Source organism: Triturus cristatus, chromosome 3_1 (assembly GCF_964204655.1).
Source record: "Triturus cristatus chromosome 3_1, aTriCri1.1, whole genome shotgun sequence".
Lineage (NCBI taxonomy): Eukaryota > Metazoa > Chordata > Amphibia > Caudata > Salamandridae > Triturus > Triturus cristatus.
In genome coordinates, this window is record NC_140583.1 from 852,809,081 (window position 1) to 852,828,596 (window position 19,516).

Sequence of the window (19,516 nt, forward strand, 5' to 3'; positions counted from 1 at the left end):
TTATTGGTTGTGGGGGTAGAACCCTACTTTAGCGCCAATTTCTACCATATGGTTTGGTCGTGCTCTGTGATCCAGAGATATTGGGAATTGTTAACCCAAGACCTGACGGGTGTCTTGGGGTGGGAGGTGCCTCTCTCTCCTATACATGTTCTGCTGGGAGTCTCTGACGGATTGGACGGCTCTAGGGCAGAGAAACGTTTCCTTAACACAGCACTGGTGGTCGCCAAGAGGGACATTGCTGCGCCTTGGTTGGACACTGCTCCTCCCACTCTAGGGCGCTGGCGCTGGGGGTGGATTGGTGCGCTGCACAGGAGCGGCCTCTATACGTGGCCAGAGGATGTCCTGAGAAATTTCATCGTATGTGGGGCAAATGGGTAGGGATACTCGATGATTGAGATGGTGTGGTCCTCTCTTCAGGCACACGTGGATATGCTTTTAGTGATTTCCTTCTGTAATCTTGATGTCACTGAGATGTGTTTTTCTCCCTATTCTGATGATGCATATGTGGCTCTGAATGGTGCTGTTTGTTCTTACCTACAAAACTCAATAAAATTGGTTGTCAAAAAAAGAACCCTACTTTAGTAGCAACCACAATTCCTGTCAGAGTGAAGTCACAAGCAAAACCCAAATGAGCCTGTGCTTAACCCTCTGGTAGCTTGGCCGAAAATTTAGCAGCAACGTGAGAAGTATTTTTGCGGCATTTCAAACAGTAATAAAGTGAAAACACAACTCGAGAAAAATCTCATAAATATTTACAAACATAGAGCACAATTTAATCAATGATTTGAGACCAAAATTACATAAATCCAATTAGTAGAACCGGAGATATGCAATTTTGAAGTTTTAGGCACACATAGTGCCTAGCAGCATAAAGCACCAAATGTGGTTTTCTGGTCCCGCCAGACCAGGACAAAGTCACAAGTTCCGGCCAACTGCAATGGAGTGTGGGCCACCTACAGGGGCCAAGTTAGGCCTGCTGAACAAAAGTACCTAAAGTCCTGGTTTGTAGAGCATTGCGAGATCCAATGTCAAGGATGCGTCACGCATCATCGGTTTTGGGGAGCTGTGAGTCTGCGATGCGGAGTCCTGCATTATCATCGAGGATGCCGTTGATGAGGGGTTTGCAATGCAAAGTCCAGTGTCAAAGGTGCGTCTCAAATAGGCGGTTCCGAAGAAGCTGTGGGTCTGCGTTGCGGAGTCCTGCATCATCATCGAAGATGCCATCGATGAAGGGTTTGCAATGCAAAGGTCTGCATCGAGGATGTGCTGCGCAGTGGTGATTCTGTGGAGACTGCGAGCTGAGATGGGAGCTTTGGTGTTGGGATGTGTCATGCTGTGGTGGTTCTGAAGGGGCTGCGACGAGATGCATTGTGCTGTCGGTTTTGCTCACAGGACCACTTCCAAGGGTCCAGGACTCAGATGCCACCACTTGTGGGGTAAAACTCACAACAGACAGAGCCCAGGTGCTGGGTTCAAGGTGGTTGGAGCCTTTTCTGTCCCTGAGGCTCTGATCAGGAGGTCAGCCAACTAACCCTTGGAGTCACTCTGGTGGTCCTGGGTTCAAGATGCAAGTCCAGTTTTTTAGTCAGGCATCAGGGCAGCACAGTAACAGTCCTTCTTGCAGAACAACACAGCAGTCCTTCTGAGTCTTCCACAAGACCATATGTGTTTTGAAGAGTTGGGTCTGAGAGTCCATTATTTATACTGGTGTCCACCTTGATGTAGGAGAATTTCCCCCTAGAGGTGCTTAGAATTTACTGCTCGCCTGGGGTCAAAATAGACTAGTAATAAACCCTTTGTGAGTGTGCGCAGGCAGGGCCTTTGTGATGTGCAAATGTGGTAGGCGACAGCTTCTCCCCCTCATCAAGTCAGAGATATCCCATCCTGCCAACACCTACGCTGCTTTGTCTCACTATCTGGGAGCATTACACATAGAGCAACTACCAGTTACATCTATTCATGTGACTCAGGATGCAGGCAGCAGGCACCAAATGGTTAGGACAAGAAAATCCTAACTTTCTGAAAGTGCCATTTTCAGAATTGTGACTTAAAATCTGACTTTACCATTAAAAAGAGCAGAATTGGCAGTAGAACAGTGGCACACGTTTTATTACTCATAGTTTACAAACACAGCACGCAACCTTGCAATGATCTTACTGCTCCAAGACCATACCCTATAACAGTGGTTCCCAAACTTTTGACTCCTGAGGACCCCCATTGAGTCCCCACTGGAAGCCGGGGACCCCCAAGCAATTTGTAGGATTTAAATTTCAAACATTAAAACAATAATTCAAAAACAATTAACACATGTGTGCACACAAAACAAATACTCGAATTACTAGGGATTTTAGGTGCATATTTACAAGCCCCTATCACCATGGGAACATCACTTTTTGAGACGTTCCCGTGGCGATAGGGGCTTCGCCTTATTTACAAGGCAGCATTAAGCCACTTAACGTGGCTTAACGCTGCCTTGTAAATAAGACCCCCTTTCACCCAATGCTTAGCGTGAAAGGGGTGGGCAGTGGGAGTTGCTGTGGGCGTTTCCCCTGCAACACCCATTGATTTTGACGTGGCCCCCTATTTACAAGAGCAGCGTAAACGGGAGGCAGCGCCAAAATTAAGACCAGGGAAAACCTGGTCTTAACTTGGCGAAACAAGGAGAAATGCTTCATTTCTCCTCATTTTTGCAAAACGCCTTGGATTGTTTATGTTTAGCAAGGTGACCCTTCCTGCACATCAACAATCTTTTTTTAAAAAAAATAACATTTTGTAACTTCCATGTGTGCTGCATTAAGCAGCACACATAGAAGTGACAAAATGACATTTCAAGATTTTTTATGTGCAGGAAGGGGGACCTTCCAGTACATAAACAATCTTCCCCTGTTAAGTGTAGCGCCAGCGCAGGGGAAATGCAGGGCTGCACCATATTCTTGTAAATATGGTGCAGCCCAGCGTTTCTGAAGCGGCGGAGTGTGTTGTTAAGCCAAGGAGGCTAACGACACTCGCCGCCACTTCTGTTGTATTTTATATTTAAAGAATTTGCAAGAAAACAAAAAAGTTAATGGGAAGGTTGGTGCTGCATCTCCGTGACTAACTTTTCAATGGGTGGTTTTATTTCGCAGTAAGAGGCTCCTGTTCCTGCCAGGGCCAGACTGGAAATCCAAAGTAGCCCTGGTAAAGATTTCAGACCAGTCCCCATACGGTGCATACCAAGTGCAGTGAGTGAGCCTGACCACTACAAAGGGGGCTTTGGGAGGCTTTTCCCCCAAAAAACATTTAGGAAACAATGGTGCAGTCTACAACACACGTATCATTATATATTGAATTGTATTAGCTTTTAAAGAATAGTAGATGAAGACCTGACTATGCACCAGAATACGACAATCTTTCTGGGGGGTCTTCAATTATTCCCCCACTATCACCCTCTAACAGTACTTCTCATCTCCCCATAGCCCCTCTGTCACCTGTATTTAATTTTTTATAGCATCTCTCATACCATTGTAGGATGTCAGAGCACTTTACATCACACACATATAGAGACAGTGAATCATACGTGTAAATCAGTGTATAGAAAATGTTACATAAGGCAAAGGGGACTACAAGGTGTAGAATTCACATGTCATTGATACTGGTAGGCATTTTTAAAGAGTGCTTGGTCTGGAGAAGCACAAACTCAGGATTGAGAACATAACACAGTGGTTAGCATTGACTTTAACAATACAAATTTATTTCCACCCAAATAAACCTTTTTAGCAGCATCAGGATAATGAAAGACTGGGGAAAAAATATAAGTCACTAACTTGTACCTTGCAGTTTGCAAGCAGCTGTTTGATGACAGATTATAGGTCACTGTGCTAGATTACGATTGTCACTTATGAATAGCACAGTAACAAAAGAATCTCTCTGACAAAAGCAGTAACCCACTGACCTATGCATATAAAATACTGTTTTTTAAAATGCATGGTACACGTTCTTTGCAGTAGGCATATTAACCCTCTGTGCTACATTAGATAAGTCAAAGCTGCCACTGGACAAAACTCTCATCTCCCTCCAGCAGGGACATTAATCACTGGTGTTATCTTGACCCTTTTATTTTTCTTTGAAAACTGCTAATTAAACAAGATACTTTGCAGTGCTTTCAAAACTGCTGTCTGCAGACCCCCTAGGAATGTGTCAGGGACTCCTGGGGGTCCGCTGACCACAGTTCGGGAAACACTGCCCTATAACAAAATCATATACATAAAGGGAATTCTTAAGAAGTCCAAAGAAATTCATTTGAATGTTCAAAATTAAGTTGATCCAAAAAGAATTCCAAGTATATCGTCAAGTATATATTGTTCTCATCTTAAATATCCAAGTCACTTCATGTGACCGCCAACGAATATCTTTGACCAGTTTCCAACTCCAAGTTTTCTAAAATTATGCCATGACAGATACTGCTTTTATGCTTTTTACATGTCTTCAGCTTGTTCTAATAAAGAAATAATCAGTTGCAGAACACCCATGACGGTTTTTCTGAAGATCACTAAAGGTGTACTTGGAAATATTTTTGGGTCCCAGCGAAGAGAAGGAAACAGGACCTTAGTTAGACGTATACTATTGATGATGATTAATCGCATAAACTGAATAAAACCCTGATGAAGTCCCATGTTTGGGGACAAAATGTGTTGGCTGGGTTTATTCTGGATGATTACTGTAAGAATAAATAAAAGAACATTTTTGATTGAAACACAATTTCATGGCTCCCGGTTTATCTAAGAAGGACTGCATTTCCATGTGATAAGGCTGTCAAGAAATGTTTCAACATCAACTTAATTTTGAACATTCAAATGAATTTCTTTGGACTTCTTAAGCACTCCCTTTTTGTATCTGATTTTGTTAATCCCAATTCCTTAAATACCAAACATGATATTTCTACCTGCTCCCAAACAAGTGTTATCACTTATTAAAAGTAATAAGGTAACCTATAGGAGAGGTAGCACTCACAGGTTTGTGGGTTTTTTGGTACAAGAACAAGTAAAACTTAAAAATGCATGTCTAACTTTTTTAATTCAATAACCCTGCCCTGTCTACTGTTTATGGCCTACCTTGGGGTGACACATGAATTAAAAAGGGTGTGCTAGGTCCGGCAAAACAGTTATGCTGCCAAGTCACAGGGTGGCAAAATATGTGCTGCAGGCCCACTGGTTGCATTTAATTTACCAGCCCTGGGTATATGGTATGCCACTTTATGAAGGCCTTATAAGTAAATTAAATATACCAATCAGGTCAATGCCAGTATTAACATGTTTCAGGGAGTGAGCACAAGCACTTTAGCACTGGTTAGCAGTGTTAAAGAGTCCTAAGGCCAACAAAAACAAATACAGCAAAAAATAGGAAGCGAGTAGGCAGAAGATTTGGTGAAAGACCGCCGTAAGGGTGACAGGTCTAACCAGTGTGATTTTTTTTAATTTTTTTAATTTAAACTTAAGAAAAATTACATTTTTTAATTTAATATATTTAAATTAAAGATTTCATTCAAAATTAAGTTAATAGTGCAGTAGCATTTTTTATTTGGTTCTACTTTTTAAAAAATATATAGAAATTATTTAAATAAATATTTAACATAAAAGTATTTTTACACGAGTAGCATACATTCTTTGGAAATCTTTGGGATTATGTAATATACTCTGGAAATATAGTTTTGTAATGTAAGTATAAATTGCCACAGTCAGTTTCAGTAACCTATAAAGCTCAAATATCTTCTTGTCGTGTCTCCAGGTTCTCTGTATTTCTTTACCAATTTTGCAACTTTTTTCGAAAGACACTTTGGTAAAAATGTAATGGTGATGACAGCACTTTCAATTGGCCAAGTATACCATTGCAAGATGGTTTACATATAATGTATTGCTGTCATTATCTGCGTACTAGAGCACATTGCTTCCACCATACACATCATTGCTTGTTGGAGACAATTTTGATTGATGCACATATTGCATTCCTAACTCTTCTGTGTAAAAGATGAGCAAGTTTCAACTGTTGTTATTACCTCCACGCAATGAGGCCCCTGCGCCTCGTAGAAACACCCACTCCCAAAATAAAAATGCACCGCCCCTCCACAATACCTGTACGTACCTGTTCTTTTGTGTCTGTAGACACTGGGTGGTGAGTGCGGTGTGCTCGCTCCTGTGGAGTTTCATTTTCCTGGTTTTCTTTTTCTTTCTGTGTTCGGATTTGATGGAGTATCCAAGCTGGTCTTGTGGGCGGGTCTGCCCCTGTCAGTCTGCTTGCTGGGTTGTCATGCTGGCGGTGCGGGTCCCACCACGTTTTCACCCCTGTCCCAGGCCAGAGTCTGTGTGCGCTTCAGGTGAGTGGGGGGTGCCTTGCTGGCTGTGGTGCTGGGGTGTTTTTTGTTAAGTTTGATGGGGCTTCCTGTGGGCCATGGTTCGGTGCGCCTCCCTCATGTTGTATTTTTGCCTGGCCGGAGGTCTGTGCGGCTGGCCTCCGGCCAGTTTGGGGGCATGTGCGGAGTAGCCAGTCCAATTTATTGTGCACTCCCTTCCGGGCCTGTTTTGGGCTAGTTTGGATGCCCACCCGTTTTTCGCCTTGGCCTGCAGTCAGCATTGCTTGCCCCGGGTCATGTAGGCGTGGCCTGTTGCGAGGCCTGCTTTTCGCCGCCAGAGGTTTGCGGTGCCTCTCTCCGGTCGGTTTGCATGTCGGTCGGTTGGGGTGCTGTGCGCCTGACTGTGGGCTGCTTCTTCATTTCTGTGTTCCTCAGGTGTTCGCTGCTCACGCTCTGGGGTGCTGTTTCCTGCTGTGTAGGCGGGTGCAGTTTTTGTGTTTGGTGGATGGGGGTGTGGGTGTCGTCTTGCGGTGCTGCGGCATCTGGTTATCCTCCTTGCCTCCTGCAGGTGCATCCATATTGGAGGCCTGCTGTGCTGTCTTCCGAGTGGGTGTGGGGCTTGTCTTCTTTCCTCGGCCGTCTGTGGCTCTTCGGCATCCGCGGCTGGGGTTTTGCTGCTTTTCACTGGTGTCGCCTGCGTTTGGTTTTTTGCTTTACTGCCTCTCGGCTTTGCTGTGCATGCAGAATAGATGCAGCTTGCCTCAGTGGGCCTGGTCGAGTTGCTCTGCGCCTCTCAGTTCCTGTTTGCAGTCCTGCAGGCTTTGGTGGTTTGTTTTGAGCATCCTGGGCTGCTGTGCACCTCTGGTGGTTGTTCCTGCTTGTATGGTTGTCTGGCCTGTGTGGGGTGTTGTCTGCGTGTCTTTCGGCAGCCTGTGTGCACCTCTGGGGGTCTTGGGCCACTGGGTGTGGTGCTTTTTCTTCCTGTGTGGGCCCCCATGGGGCCTACTGCACTGGCTCCGGGGGACTGGCGCCTGTCTCTTGCTTGGTCTTGGCATTCGGGCAAGGGGTCCCGGTCCTGCCTCAGAGGTTGGTGCGGGCCTGCTCCTGCGCAGGTTGCTTGGCCTTTGGTCTTTGTCTGTGGCTCTGGCTGTGGGTGCCTGGGCCTGCGGCTGGTCCTCCCTGGATCTCTTTTGTTCTCGGGTGGTGTTCCTTTGCTGCTTTGGGCCTTGTGGCTTGCTGGGTCGTCTTTGTGGCTTTCCCTGTGCGCCTGACCTTTTCTTCTGGGATTAGGCTCTTTCCTTCTTTGTGGGGGCTTATCCTCTGGTGTTGGCTGCGGGGGCTTCCCTTTGTCCTGGTGGTCCTGTCTACCTATGTCTGGCGTTGCTCTGTTTCACATGCAGGTTCGTCTCTGCCTTGGGCCATGGGTTTTGGGGCCTCCTTCAGCTGCGGCTGTCCCTGGGTAGTCACTGCGCTTCGGATCAGTGCTCTGGCTGTCGTGGTGGCTTGTTGGGCCCCTTAGTACGTGTGCTGGCCCTTCTGTTTCTGGTGATGGGCCTCTCGGCCTCTGTGGTGGGGGTCTGTTGATGGTGGGTGCAGTGCTCCCTTCCCTTTGCCCCTCCATCCGCCTGGGTTGGACATCCTTTTTTGTTTTTGGCATTGCGGTGCACTGTTTGTTGTTTTTGGGTTGTTTCCTGACAGGTGGACTGTCCTTTTCCCTTTGCTTGTGGGTTTTCCTGTGTTCTCCCAATGTGTCTGCATTGCGGTGCTTGCAGGCCTGGCGCTGTTTTTGCTTGGGGGCTTCCCCCGGCTCCTTGTCATACGTTTTGGATGCTGGGTGGGCCTTTGGGCAGGCCTTCCCCTGAGTTTCTGTGCTTTATCTGTTTTCAGCTTCCTGTGGGCTGTGGCGATGGGTGCCTTTGGGTTGGGGTGAGCTCCTACTGGGGTCCCTGTTTTCGGCTTCTGTGTCTGTTTGGGCTGTTGCTCATCGCTCTGGGGGATTCTCTGTGTGCCGTTTCTCCCCTTGCATATGGCAGTGGTCTTTTCTCTTTTTCTTCCCCTGTGTGCTAGTTGGTGGGGTACCGTGGTTGCTTCTTCCTAACTGGTTGTTCCATCTTGATTCCGCCTGTTGGCTGTTTCTTGTACTGGGACTCTTTGCCTACTGTTCTGATGGTTTGCTGACTTATGGTGGCTTTTTGGTCTGTTGGCTGGCCTCAGGTTTTGGCCTTGCCTGCCTTGTTGTGCCGGTGGGGCATGTACCGGTTCCCGGGTGCTGTTGTCCCGTCCATTGGTCTTCAAGGGTGTTGCATCTGCGTTTCTGGTTGGGGGCATCTGTGTCTGGCTGCCTTTTTGCCCTGGTGGTTCCTGCCCACGTTTGTTCTCAGGCGTTCAGCATTGTCGGCCCTGGTTGCATCCTGGTGGTGCGGCTGTCTGGGCTTGCCGGGTGCTGTGGGCTTCGCTGCCTCCTCTTCCTGTGGCCCTGCTGCCGTGAGTTGCCTGTTCTCGTCTTCTCCCAAGGGTTAGGCTGGACCTGGCCTGGTTCATGCCTGGCTGAGTGCCTGCCTGGGTGTGCCTGGGGCTGTTGGCTTGGCTCTCCTGGCCTGTGGTCTGTGGTTTGTGGCTTTCTGTGGTCCGGTTTGGGTTTGCCCTCTTCGATTCCGTGGTTGGGAGGTGTTCCCTGGCTCCTGCTTCTCCCGTTTCTGGGTGGTTGGGGGCAGCGCTGTGGCCCTGTGCATTCTGCTTGGTTCCTTTCTGGATCCTCTTGTGGCCTCTGCTTCTTTCGCTCCTTGGGGCCCCGGTGGCGGCCTCCTCTGCTGTCCTGGACTGCAGGGTTCTTTTGGCTGCTTGTGGGCTATTGTGGCTGCCCCTTGTCCTGCCTGGGTCCCCTGGCTTTCCCAGTGTGCTGTTCGCCTTACCTCTTCCTTCTGTGGGCCATTTCGGCCTAGATGGGGTTGGCGTCTGGTTTCCGCCATGCGGCAGGTCCCTCCGGATATGCTCCTGGCTTGGGTTGTCCAGTGTGTGCCTGTCCTGTGGCTGGTTGGTTGATGTGGTGCCTCCCGGTGGGGTGTTTGCCTTTTGGCTCTAGGGCGTTCTTGCCTGCTTTTTTTTTGCGGGTTGCATTCCTGGGCGTCCCCGTTTATCTGCATCGTCTGCATTTCTTTGGGGTTCGCTGTTCTGTCTGGGCCCTTCCAGTTCCTGCCGTTTGGGCTCTGGGCTGTTTGCTGTGGGGCCTGGGTGTGGGTTGCCCTGGTGACTGTTCGGGGTCCTCCTTCCACTGCTCCCTGGTTCGGTTTTGGGATGTTGGGGGGTTTCGTTTTGGGGTTGGTTCCCCTGCGGTTTTCTTGGCCTGCTGGGCCTCTTGCTGGTTTTCCTCTGTTGACCTTGTTCCGAGGTCCTGATTCGGTGGGTTGGGTGTCCGTTTCTTTCTGGGGCCTCCTTCCTGTCCACTTCCTTTAGTTCCTCTGTTGTTGAAGCTGGTGGTGGTCTGGATTCTCCGGTTCTGTGGCCCTGTGGTTGCGTTTTCTCCTGGTGCCTTCTCTGGCATTTCCAGGGTTGGCGTCTCGTGGTTGGGGCAGGGTGACTGTCGCTGCCTTGGTCTCTCGGCTTTGGTCGCCTCTACTGTGCGAGTGCCTTTTAGGGGTCTGCCTGGTGTCCTTTTGCTCTGCATTGACTCTTGGTTGGGGGCTTGGGGTGCTCGTGGTTCCCTTTTTTGTTTCTCTGCCTCTGGTGCCCCGGGCTCGCCTTTCTGGGCTTGGCGGTCCAGTTGCTGGGGTCTGTTGGTCGGTCTAGTCTCCTGTTTCTTTGTGGGGTGGTCCTTCCCTCTGTGGATGTGTCCCTCTTGGGGCTTCCCTCCAGTTTGGCGAGCTCTCTGGTGTTCCCCTTTTGTCTTTTGTCTGTGGGGGGTTGCGCCTTCTGGCTCTGCTGTTTTTTGTCCTGTTGTGTCAGCTTGCTGGCTTGGGGAGTCCTCTGCTCCTTATTTTATGGGCCTTCTTTCTTGTGCTGTGTCTTGCTTGTCTTTCCTCTTTGTTTGCCCTTCTTTGGTGCATTTTGTTCCGATGTTCTGGGCTTGGACAGTTGGCCTGGTTTTTCTTGGCTTGGTATGTCTTATTGCATAATGGAGAGAAGCGAGAGGGACGTGGTGGTAATGTTTCTATTACTTACCGGTAATCTCATTACTCCTAGTCCTACTCTTGCTTCTCTCCTTTACGGCCCGCCCTCCTTTCCGGTGGCCTGGCTAACTGTGTCCACGGTGGCTTGATACGTGCAGGTATTGTGGAGGGGGCGGTGCATTTTCATTTTGGTAGGGGGTGTGTCTACCTCATTGCGTAATGGAGAGAAGCGAGAGTAGGACTAGGAGTAATGTGATTACCGGTAAGTAATAGAAACATTAGAAACATATTTTTTTACATAAATAAGGCTGAACTGGGAAACAAAAGTAGCCCTGGTGAAGTCCTACTTCTTTCCTCTTCTTTCATTTCTCTTCTTTTGTCTTTTCTCTCTTGTGTTCCTCTATCTCTCCTAAAGAAACCATTATGCCAGCTGAAATTAACCTGGAGGAGCTGAAGAAAGTAGCAGAGGTGCCAGTATCTCTGCCTCCAATAACCGGCCTCCAAATGCGCCAGACCTCCGGGGAAATGCTCAATTAAATAAATGGCCAGTCCGACGTTGCACATAAGGCAGCACTAACTTGTGAATACTCTGTGACTGAACTTGCATATAGAGCGTTTGCAGCCTTTGCATCGGATTTTAAATATCATGGGCTTCAGATAAATTTAAGGTGGGGTCAAGCATTATAGCAGAGTCACATGAGATATCACGAAGGGTGCATTGGATCAAGTATTCCTCATCTGGTCTGAGTAGAATACAATTTATGGCGTCACAGCAGTGATTCCTGTTCCTTGAAGGGACCGCCTCCTAACTGTTCTGAGTCGAGAGATTGATGTACACTTGAATAGTCCTTCAGAAATCAATGACTGTTAAACATAGTGAAAAGCACAACGGTCTCTAGGGATTAATTCAGAACATTTATTAGATACATTTTGAGAGGTCACAAAATTCCTTCTGACGATTAATTAACAAAAAGAAGATCTCTCACCCACAGAAAAGGAGTCTTCTTAAAAGTCTTTTGTGCTCCATATAGCTATAAATAAAGAGATAGGTAAAGAAGTTCCTGTACAAGTGTGCTGTGGCCAAATAGTGGGAAAATATACAGTAACTATTAAGTGAAAAAACATTTGGAGTATACCGCTGGGGTTGATGGATGACTGGGGTGGGCGCGGATAACCCAGCCAACTGATGGCTTCGGGCCTTCTCATAGCCAAAAGAGACATCGGCCAGCATTGGAGTCGGAGTCGGCGCCCCCAGTTACTGAATAGTGTCGTAGAATGAGCTGGTGCGCCAAGGCTGAGCAATACGTGTACAAATCTAATGGCTGTCCAGAATAGCATCAGAAACGTATTCCAGGAATCATACCATATGACAGCCTCGGACTAAACATAAGTTGTGCTTCTCTGAAGCGATTGGGTGGGGCCACTCAGAATGTCGGACAGCACATTATAAGTATGAAACGTGAATGGTTTTTATGTTTAAAATGCAATGAAGAGAGTTTGACAAAAAAAAAATGTAGACTGTTGTTCAGATCTTCAGTGCAATTAGCAAGTTCATTGCGGGATGAGTCTGTAATATTTATAACCTCATTAAATACCAACACATGCATCACAATCTAGGATCAAAAGTGTTGACTTCCGCTCCAAAGGTATCTATTACACACACGAAGTCTTGAGAGTTATTTGTTAATGTTCCATTCAGAAAGTGATAGCTCTAAAGAGCAAGCTAATGCCATTCATTAATTTTAGCATATGGATTTAACCATGTAGTGTAGCAAGACGATGCTGTCATTACTGACATAATGTATTATTTGTATTTATTTTAGACTTACACTCTGTGAGAAATCTTTAGCAGATTATTTGGAAGGCAAGAGGCTTACATTTCCAAGATTTTACTTTGTCTCTGCAGTGGATTTGCTGGAAATCATTTCAAAAGGAACTCAGCCTCAGCAGGTATGATTTTAAAAATGCTCTTTTCTATTGCCATTTTGACTTTGGCTTTTGTTTAAAATCACCCACAGATCTGCATATCATTTCATTTGTATGAACAGGTCACACGACACTTACTTAAGTTGTTCGATAATGTTGCTGACCTTAAATTTGAAGACGATGAGTTGAAAGTTCAATATGCAGTTGGAATGTACAGCAGAGAAGAGGAATTCGTTTACTTTCCAGAGCCTTGCTTCTGTGAGGGACAGGTTAGTGAAAATAAATGAACTGTTATTTTTCATCATTTACGTTAATATTGTTTACTAAAGTGCCTGAATAGTCACATTGCAGTGTGCTACCAAATGCAGATTAAACCTCAAAAAATAAAATAAACCACTTGAAGGCCATATATATATATATATATATATATATATATATATATATATATATATATATATATATATATATATATATATCCACAAAGAAGAAGCACCAACATTTGGAGGCCCACACGCATCCGTGTCAGTTTATTTAATTTTCTCTGGCAGCACAGTACAGAACCCTAACACATTCAAGCAGAGTAGCCATAGTAGTTCCAACGCGTTTCGGGCGTCACCGCGCCCTTCTTCTTGGGAAATGGCAAATAGGGAGAGGCAGCACCATGATTTTTTTATCTGCATTTAGAAGTCCCGCCTTCTGTTGTCACCGCTATGTAGCATGGTACTTGTAGTGGTTTTAATACAATCCAACTGTAGTAGCTTATGCTGCTCTTTTCTCCTCAAATGAATAAAACACCACAGTGGGGTGCTCAAATGCTTACGGGAAATGTCTGTGCTGATCTCGATCCAGGGAAACATCACGTTGCTCCACTGGTGTTGTTCGAAGTAACAACACCGGACCCGCTCTTCCGCGGCGGGGGCTCTCCGCGACCCAGTGCGGGGCGGTAATAAATCCACAAAGAAGAAGCACCAACATTTGGAGGCCCACACGCATCTGTGTCAGTTTATTTAATTTTCTCTGGCAGCACAGTACAGAACCCTAACACATTCAAGCAGAGTATATATATATATATATATATATATCGATAAAAGTTCCTCTCGCTTCTCCTCCAAGTGTTGAAGGTACGTCGTCGATAAGAATCACAGCACCACAAAGCACATTCCAGTAGTATTTATTTTAGATGGAACAGGGCATACGCAAAAGACGGTCTACGCGTTTCGGCACTCGGCCTTCGACTGGACCATAGGGTCTCGAGGCCCAGAGTGTCAATTTAAAGTGTTGATACAAATTAACGAGTAGACAGTGAAGACATACTGGGCATGGTCGACAAAACGTTTTAAAGTAAACAATTAATTGTTCTATTTGCTGCTACAATTTATCCATAGTTTCAAACAGTTTGTGAAGTGAACAAGTGTTTGTAAATTGCAATCGGTTTTTTAGGTAACTAAAAATCAAGGTAAAGTACCGGCAATGATTTTTGTTTCTTAGAGTTTTTTGGATTTCTTGATCTTTTCAAAGAAAGAAGAAAAAAGAGGGAAAAAGGGAGGGAATATAGTTGCAGAAAAAAGTAAATCCAATTGATACTGGCCACGACCCTATAAGTGAACAATACATACGTACAATCTTTACAACAAATTTCTCTAATTATATCTACATATGATATCATATTTTTAAATGGTAATTCTTGTTTAGAGAGAGATATGTATGTTTGAATCGTGTATTAGTAAAGTACTAAATGGTCAAAATCGGCACAATAGGATGTTAACAGTGGGAGTTACTTCAATCAATACGTTCCCACCTACTAAAAAAACTTTTGCAAAAAGTTTTTGTAAATTGATCTGTCACAGAGGGAGTGATAGGAGTACAGCAATGTGCAGTCTTCTGTTATGTGTAACAGAAATCAAAGATCAGCCAGTGAATTTAACTGGAGCTAAGTAGACTATATCATTTTGAGGAGTGTCCATGTCCTTCTTTTAATTCAGAATTCCCATGATTTATAGGTGTACATGTAGTTCAGCATCCAGATTGTGACCCCATGGTTTCTCGGTGCCAATTGACAATATTGTTTTTGACTCCGCTCTTCTTAGCTTGTGGTAAATATTTAATTACCTGTACTATTTTTCATGCGGTAAAGTCTAGTAAGAATAACTCAGTAAAAATAAGAGGCAGAATCCGTGGTATTAGAGGTTCTGAAAGGCTTTATTCCTCTACAAAGGAAATATGGTTCGAACCATAGGCATCAAATTCCATCACCACGAGGGTTCAGGAAGGGAAGGCAATGCATTATTGACAAGTAAAGATATTTATATGAAAAGCATTATATTAAGACTGATGCAGGAGGCGTAACAGCTGATAATATAGATAATACTACACATACGTAATGAAAATAGGCGTAAACATAGGCGTAACTAGAAACGTCATTAAACATGATGTCACAAGTGGGTGGATCCATAAGAGAATCCTGCAATGTCAGCAGAAATACTTGGCAGAGATGCGTGCGCAGCCGCATGACGTGTGATTGACGTGCAACTAGAGGGTGAAGGGGACTTGACATTTAGCTCTACATGTGGAGACAGAAGTCTGAGGGGTCATGTCAACCTAATCCCAAATCATATCTAATATCTTATGTTTAAAGAACTGTATTATCCAAAAGGAAAGGTCTCTCGGACGGAATCTATTCTATACTGACTGTTAGTGCGTGTACAAGCGTCTAAGTGTCTTCATGAGATGCGAGGGGGCAGGAATCTTCCATAGTAACAGGGGCTATGAATTACTTGCGTGAGGACAGTGAGGCCTGGCCCTTTGCTCGGTAGCTGGAAGAATATTTACCTAAACTACTAGACAGGAATGCATCGGATGAGGAGCGGAGCAGATAATCTTGAAGGTGAAATACAGTTTTTGGCAGGCAACGGGCCGGATCAGGCATCGTTAGCCGCGCAGGGAGTAGGACAAAGTTCATGGATACAGATGCGGGCTCGGACTGGAGCTTTCAGAGGCAGAAGGCAGGAAAAGGCTTGATGGCAGAATTCAGGGCCTACTCGCCTGAATCTGTAAAATGTGGAAAGTGAACCACATAAAGTCGGTGGCCTTTCATACTTAGGAATGGAATATCTGACCCATTCATGGCGGATCTGAAAGAGGACATGTTGACGGTGGACGCACATGTATTTGCGTCTTCATAACTGGAACTGGAGGGAACATACATGTACTTGTAGCATGTACATGGAGCCGTTGGGGTCTAAGATAGGGGACATAACTGATCATAAAATTCATATTTCCTCATTTCCTCCTTGTCCCCTACGGACCCTCAGGAGATATCGATCTTCATCAATCCATCAATCTGTTCATATAGCATCATTTGTTCTTCTTTCTTCTTCCGGGATCTTGAACGAAAACTTGAAGGCGGGATACACGATGTGGCACACAGACCACAAATCGCTGGCCCACATTGTAGACATAAGCAGCAACTGAATAGTATGAGAAAGCCAATACCTAGGAAGGATAGAATCCTCCATCCCCAGGCTGACAACACGTTCCAGAACCAACCAGACCAAGTCCAGGTGCCTGGACTCTGGTGTATCTGGCTTACAATCTTATGAAGGCGAGTTATGGCTTTATATACTGACGGCGAGTTTTCTGGTATGAAAACACAGCAACTTGATCCGATGACCCTACAAGCTCCGCCCCTATCGGCCAGAATGACGTCAAGGACAAGACGATTTTGAAGCACAACAATCCGCATCGCAGACTGCTCCTCTGTTAAGTTGCCTAGGGCGGAAGTAGTCTCATTCACTACTGCTTCATGGGTTCTAGTTAATCTACGTATCAGTTTACTATTAGTGACTGTACCTATATAGGGAAAGAAACCTTTATTGAAATCTGTGTATTGCTCCCATGCCGTTTCAGTGTAATCGACAATCGGGAGATCTCTCTGCTGTCTATTGTGTACTAAATGGGTATTTCTGTGATAGTCAGGAGGGGCTAGGAAAACAGGTGGCAGAAGGAATGCTATGTAACAGGTACCATCCCAATCTAGAGGTAAACGTATATATGCAGTCTGGCCGCATATGAAGTAGGAATGACGAGAAGCTCTAAATGTAGACTTGCCTTGATCACTGAATTTTATCACAGTGGTACATTTACTATGGCCCAGGTGTATGGAACCATTCTTTCTTACACATAATTCACCTTTAACTGGAAATACTGACATAGCGGGCAAGATTGGTGTAGCTTCGGATTCAACATTCAGAATCATGAGGTTAAGTGTAAAGTTACCTAATCCATATACTTCATTTTCTAGATCAGTTCCTGTTCTTTTGGGAAGTCCCTCCTTGTTAGGGTAGCAGACTTTAAGCAAAACTAGGTTCAGGTTTCCCCATACCCAGGTGTCTTGATAAACTACGGAATTTGAATCTAGGGAATTAATCAAACTAAACCATGCTCCACAGGAGCAATTGTGTGTGAACGGATACGGAAAGAGAGGCAAAACTCCCTTATAGTTCTGATAGGGAGGGAGTCGGCCACATATCCAACAATTGGTAGCATTGCTGGTCTGATGGGAATGATGTAACATACTAATAAAAGTGTTGTTGCGCAGCGCAAATCTATAAGACAACTCATGCGGAGGTAATTCGCTAAAAGAATGTTCAGCAGTAGCATTGTAAGCACGCTTAGAAATAGGGTAATACATATGTAGCAATAAACTAGAAATGATGATCAGAAGACTTAGAAAAAATAAAATTAATAATGTCATTATGCAGTGACTACGAAGCGATTTACAGTACGCATGTTTTTTAAGCTGTATCTGTCTATTTTTCTCTCTATTTCGGTCCAGAGGATACATGTCAGAGACAAATTCAACCGATTCACCTTGGAGAGGACTTAAACAATCAAATTGTCTGACTTGCTAGACCTTAGTTTCAGTTTATAGAGTTCGTTTTTCGTTTGTTCAACCAAGGCGAGCTTTGAGTCTGTCTGTGAGGGAATACAGGGCTGAGTGTTCACATCGGACGGTAGTCCATAAAATTTCTTGATATGGCTCGAGTGCAACCACCCTTTACGTCCCTCAATCTTCACGGCTGTCCTTGTAGTCAGCAATACGAGTTTGGGCGACTTCCACCTGGGCTCCAGCTGGGTCTTCCGGTCAAAATTCCTCACAAGAACCAGGTCACCTGGAACCACGTCATGGGGCTTCACCTCAGTGTTATCGGGAAAAGCTGCAGCTACCTGTGAACGACAAGATTGTAGTGCAGACATCAAGGAAGCCAGGTAATCTGTCAGCATATTACAGTCAACATCAGTGATTTTACGAGGTATAGGCGTCCCCCACATATTTGGTGGTCTACCGAAGATCACCTCATACGGGGATAGCCCTGTTCGAGAATGTGCTACCATTCTCATATAAAAGAGCGCAACTGGTAAGGCTACTTTCCAATCGACACCTTTTTCTCTACATATTTTGGACAATCTAATTTTTAGAGTTTGATTATGACGTTCCACGAGACCTGCTGCCTCGGGATGTCGGACACAGTGGAATTTCCATTGGTAACCTAACAGAAGTGAAACGTGTTTCATCAGTTCGGATGAGAATGGCTGGCCGTTATCTGAGTATACAACACGTGGTAAACCGTACCGTGGGAAGAATTCTCGAACTAACTGTTTGGCAGTAGTCGGGGCAGTGTAATCTGAAACCGGGTAGGCTTCTGTCCAACGGGAAAGAGCACAAACAACTACGAGAACATATTTGAATCCTCGACATCGTTCCATCTGGATATAATCCATCTGGAGGACTTCAAAAGCGTGCTCGGGAGGTTGAAATCCGCCCTGCTCTAAGGGAATGCTTTTACCTTGATTAAACTGACAACATATCATACAGGTACGTACTTTCTGTTTGGCTGCTGCTCGCAAGTGTTTGTTGAACCAAATGTGTTGAATGCTGTCTAGCATAGCTTTTTCTCCTAGGTGTGCTGGACTATGTATTGTGTTAATGATGACTTGAACCATGGAATCGGGAAGAAACCATATAGATTTTCCCTTCGTCATCCATCCTTGATCCGTTTGGATCCCTCCTAATTCAGTCCATTTCTTTATTTCTTCTGGTGTAGCATGTGTCTGTATGTCAATTACATCAAGGGCGGGATCCTTAACTGTCATGCAATGTGTTGGTGTCGGGACTATTGTCTTTGTCGTGTCAGTTGTATGAGTCTGGTTCTGAGCAGTCTGTTTAGCTGTTCTGTCAGCTAGGTCGTTACCCTGAGAAATGATGTCGGTAACCTTTGTATGAGCTTTGCATTTCATAATCGATATTGCAGTAGGTAGATGAATTGCGTCTAATAGGGCTTGAATGAGGGGTCCGTGTTGGATGTGGGTACCGTGAGAAGTTAAATAACCTCTCTCTCGCCACAGTACGCCGAAGTCATGGACGACTCCGAATGCGTAACGTGAATCTGTGTATATGTTGACTTTCTTATTTGTGGCTTGAATACAGGCTTGTGTCAGAGCGATGAGCTCTGCTGCTTGAGCTGACAAAGTGTTAATACAATTTGTTTCAACGACTTCAGTGTCTGTTGTGACTGCGTAAGCGGCCACTAACTCTCCTGTACTTGTTCTCATACATGAACCATCTACATACAATGTTAGGTCCGGATCTGATAAGGGGATGTCTGTCAAGTCTTGTCTGGGTTTCGTCGTGATGGTAATGACTTCAATACAATCATGTGCTAATGGATCTGTTCCATTTACTGGCAAAAGTGTGGCAGGATTTAATGTATTACAACGTCTGATTTCTATGTGTGGCTGAAACAATGTTAATTCATAACCGGTGAGTCTTGCTATAGTCAAGTGTTGTGTTTGTGTGCGGTTCAAGAGAACCTCTACTGCGTGTGGTACTTGTACTGTTAATTGATGTCCTAACACTATGGCATCACTTTGTCTGATTGCCAAAGCTGTTGCTGCCACTGATTTCAGGCACGCAGGAAGAGCCTGAGCTACGGGATCTAATGTACTAGAAAAATAAGCACATGGTTTGTGTGATCCTGCTTGTTCCTGAGTGAGTACTGACAAGGCAGTACCTTCGCGTTCTGTAACAAAGAGTGTAAAAGGCTTACTGTAACATGGTGTTGCTAAAACAGGTGCTTGGCATAAAGCTTTCTTTAGGCTT

At 45.2% G+C, this 19,516-nt stretch overlaps 1 protein-coding gene across 1 annotated transcript in view; it reads left to right on the forward strand.

Annotated features, from left to right (window-relative positions):
• Positions 1-19,516, forward strand: part of LOC146861181 (dynein axonemal heavy chain 11-like) — a 2,741,463-nt gene that overhangs the window by 643,348 nt on the left and 2,078,599 nt on the right. Inside the window, exons 20-21 of the mRNA XM_085646213.1 lie at positions 12,255-12,381; positions 12,480-12,626. Coding sequence (XP_085502339.1) covers positions 12,255-12,381; positions 12,480-12,626 — 274 coding nt within the window. The remainder of the gene's footprint in view (positions 1-12,254; positions 12,382-12,479; positions 12,627-19,516) is intronic.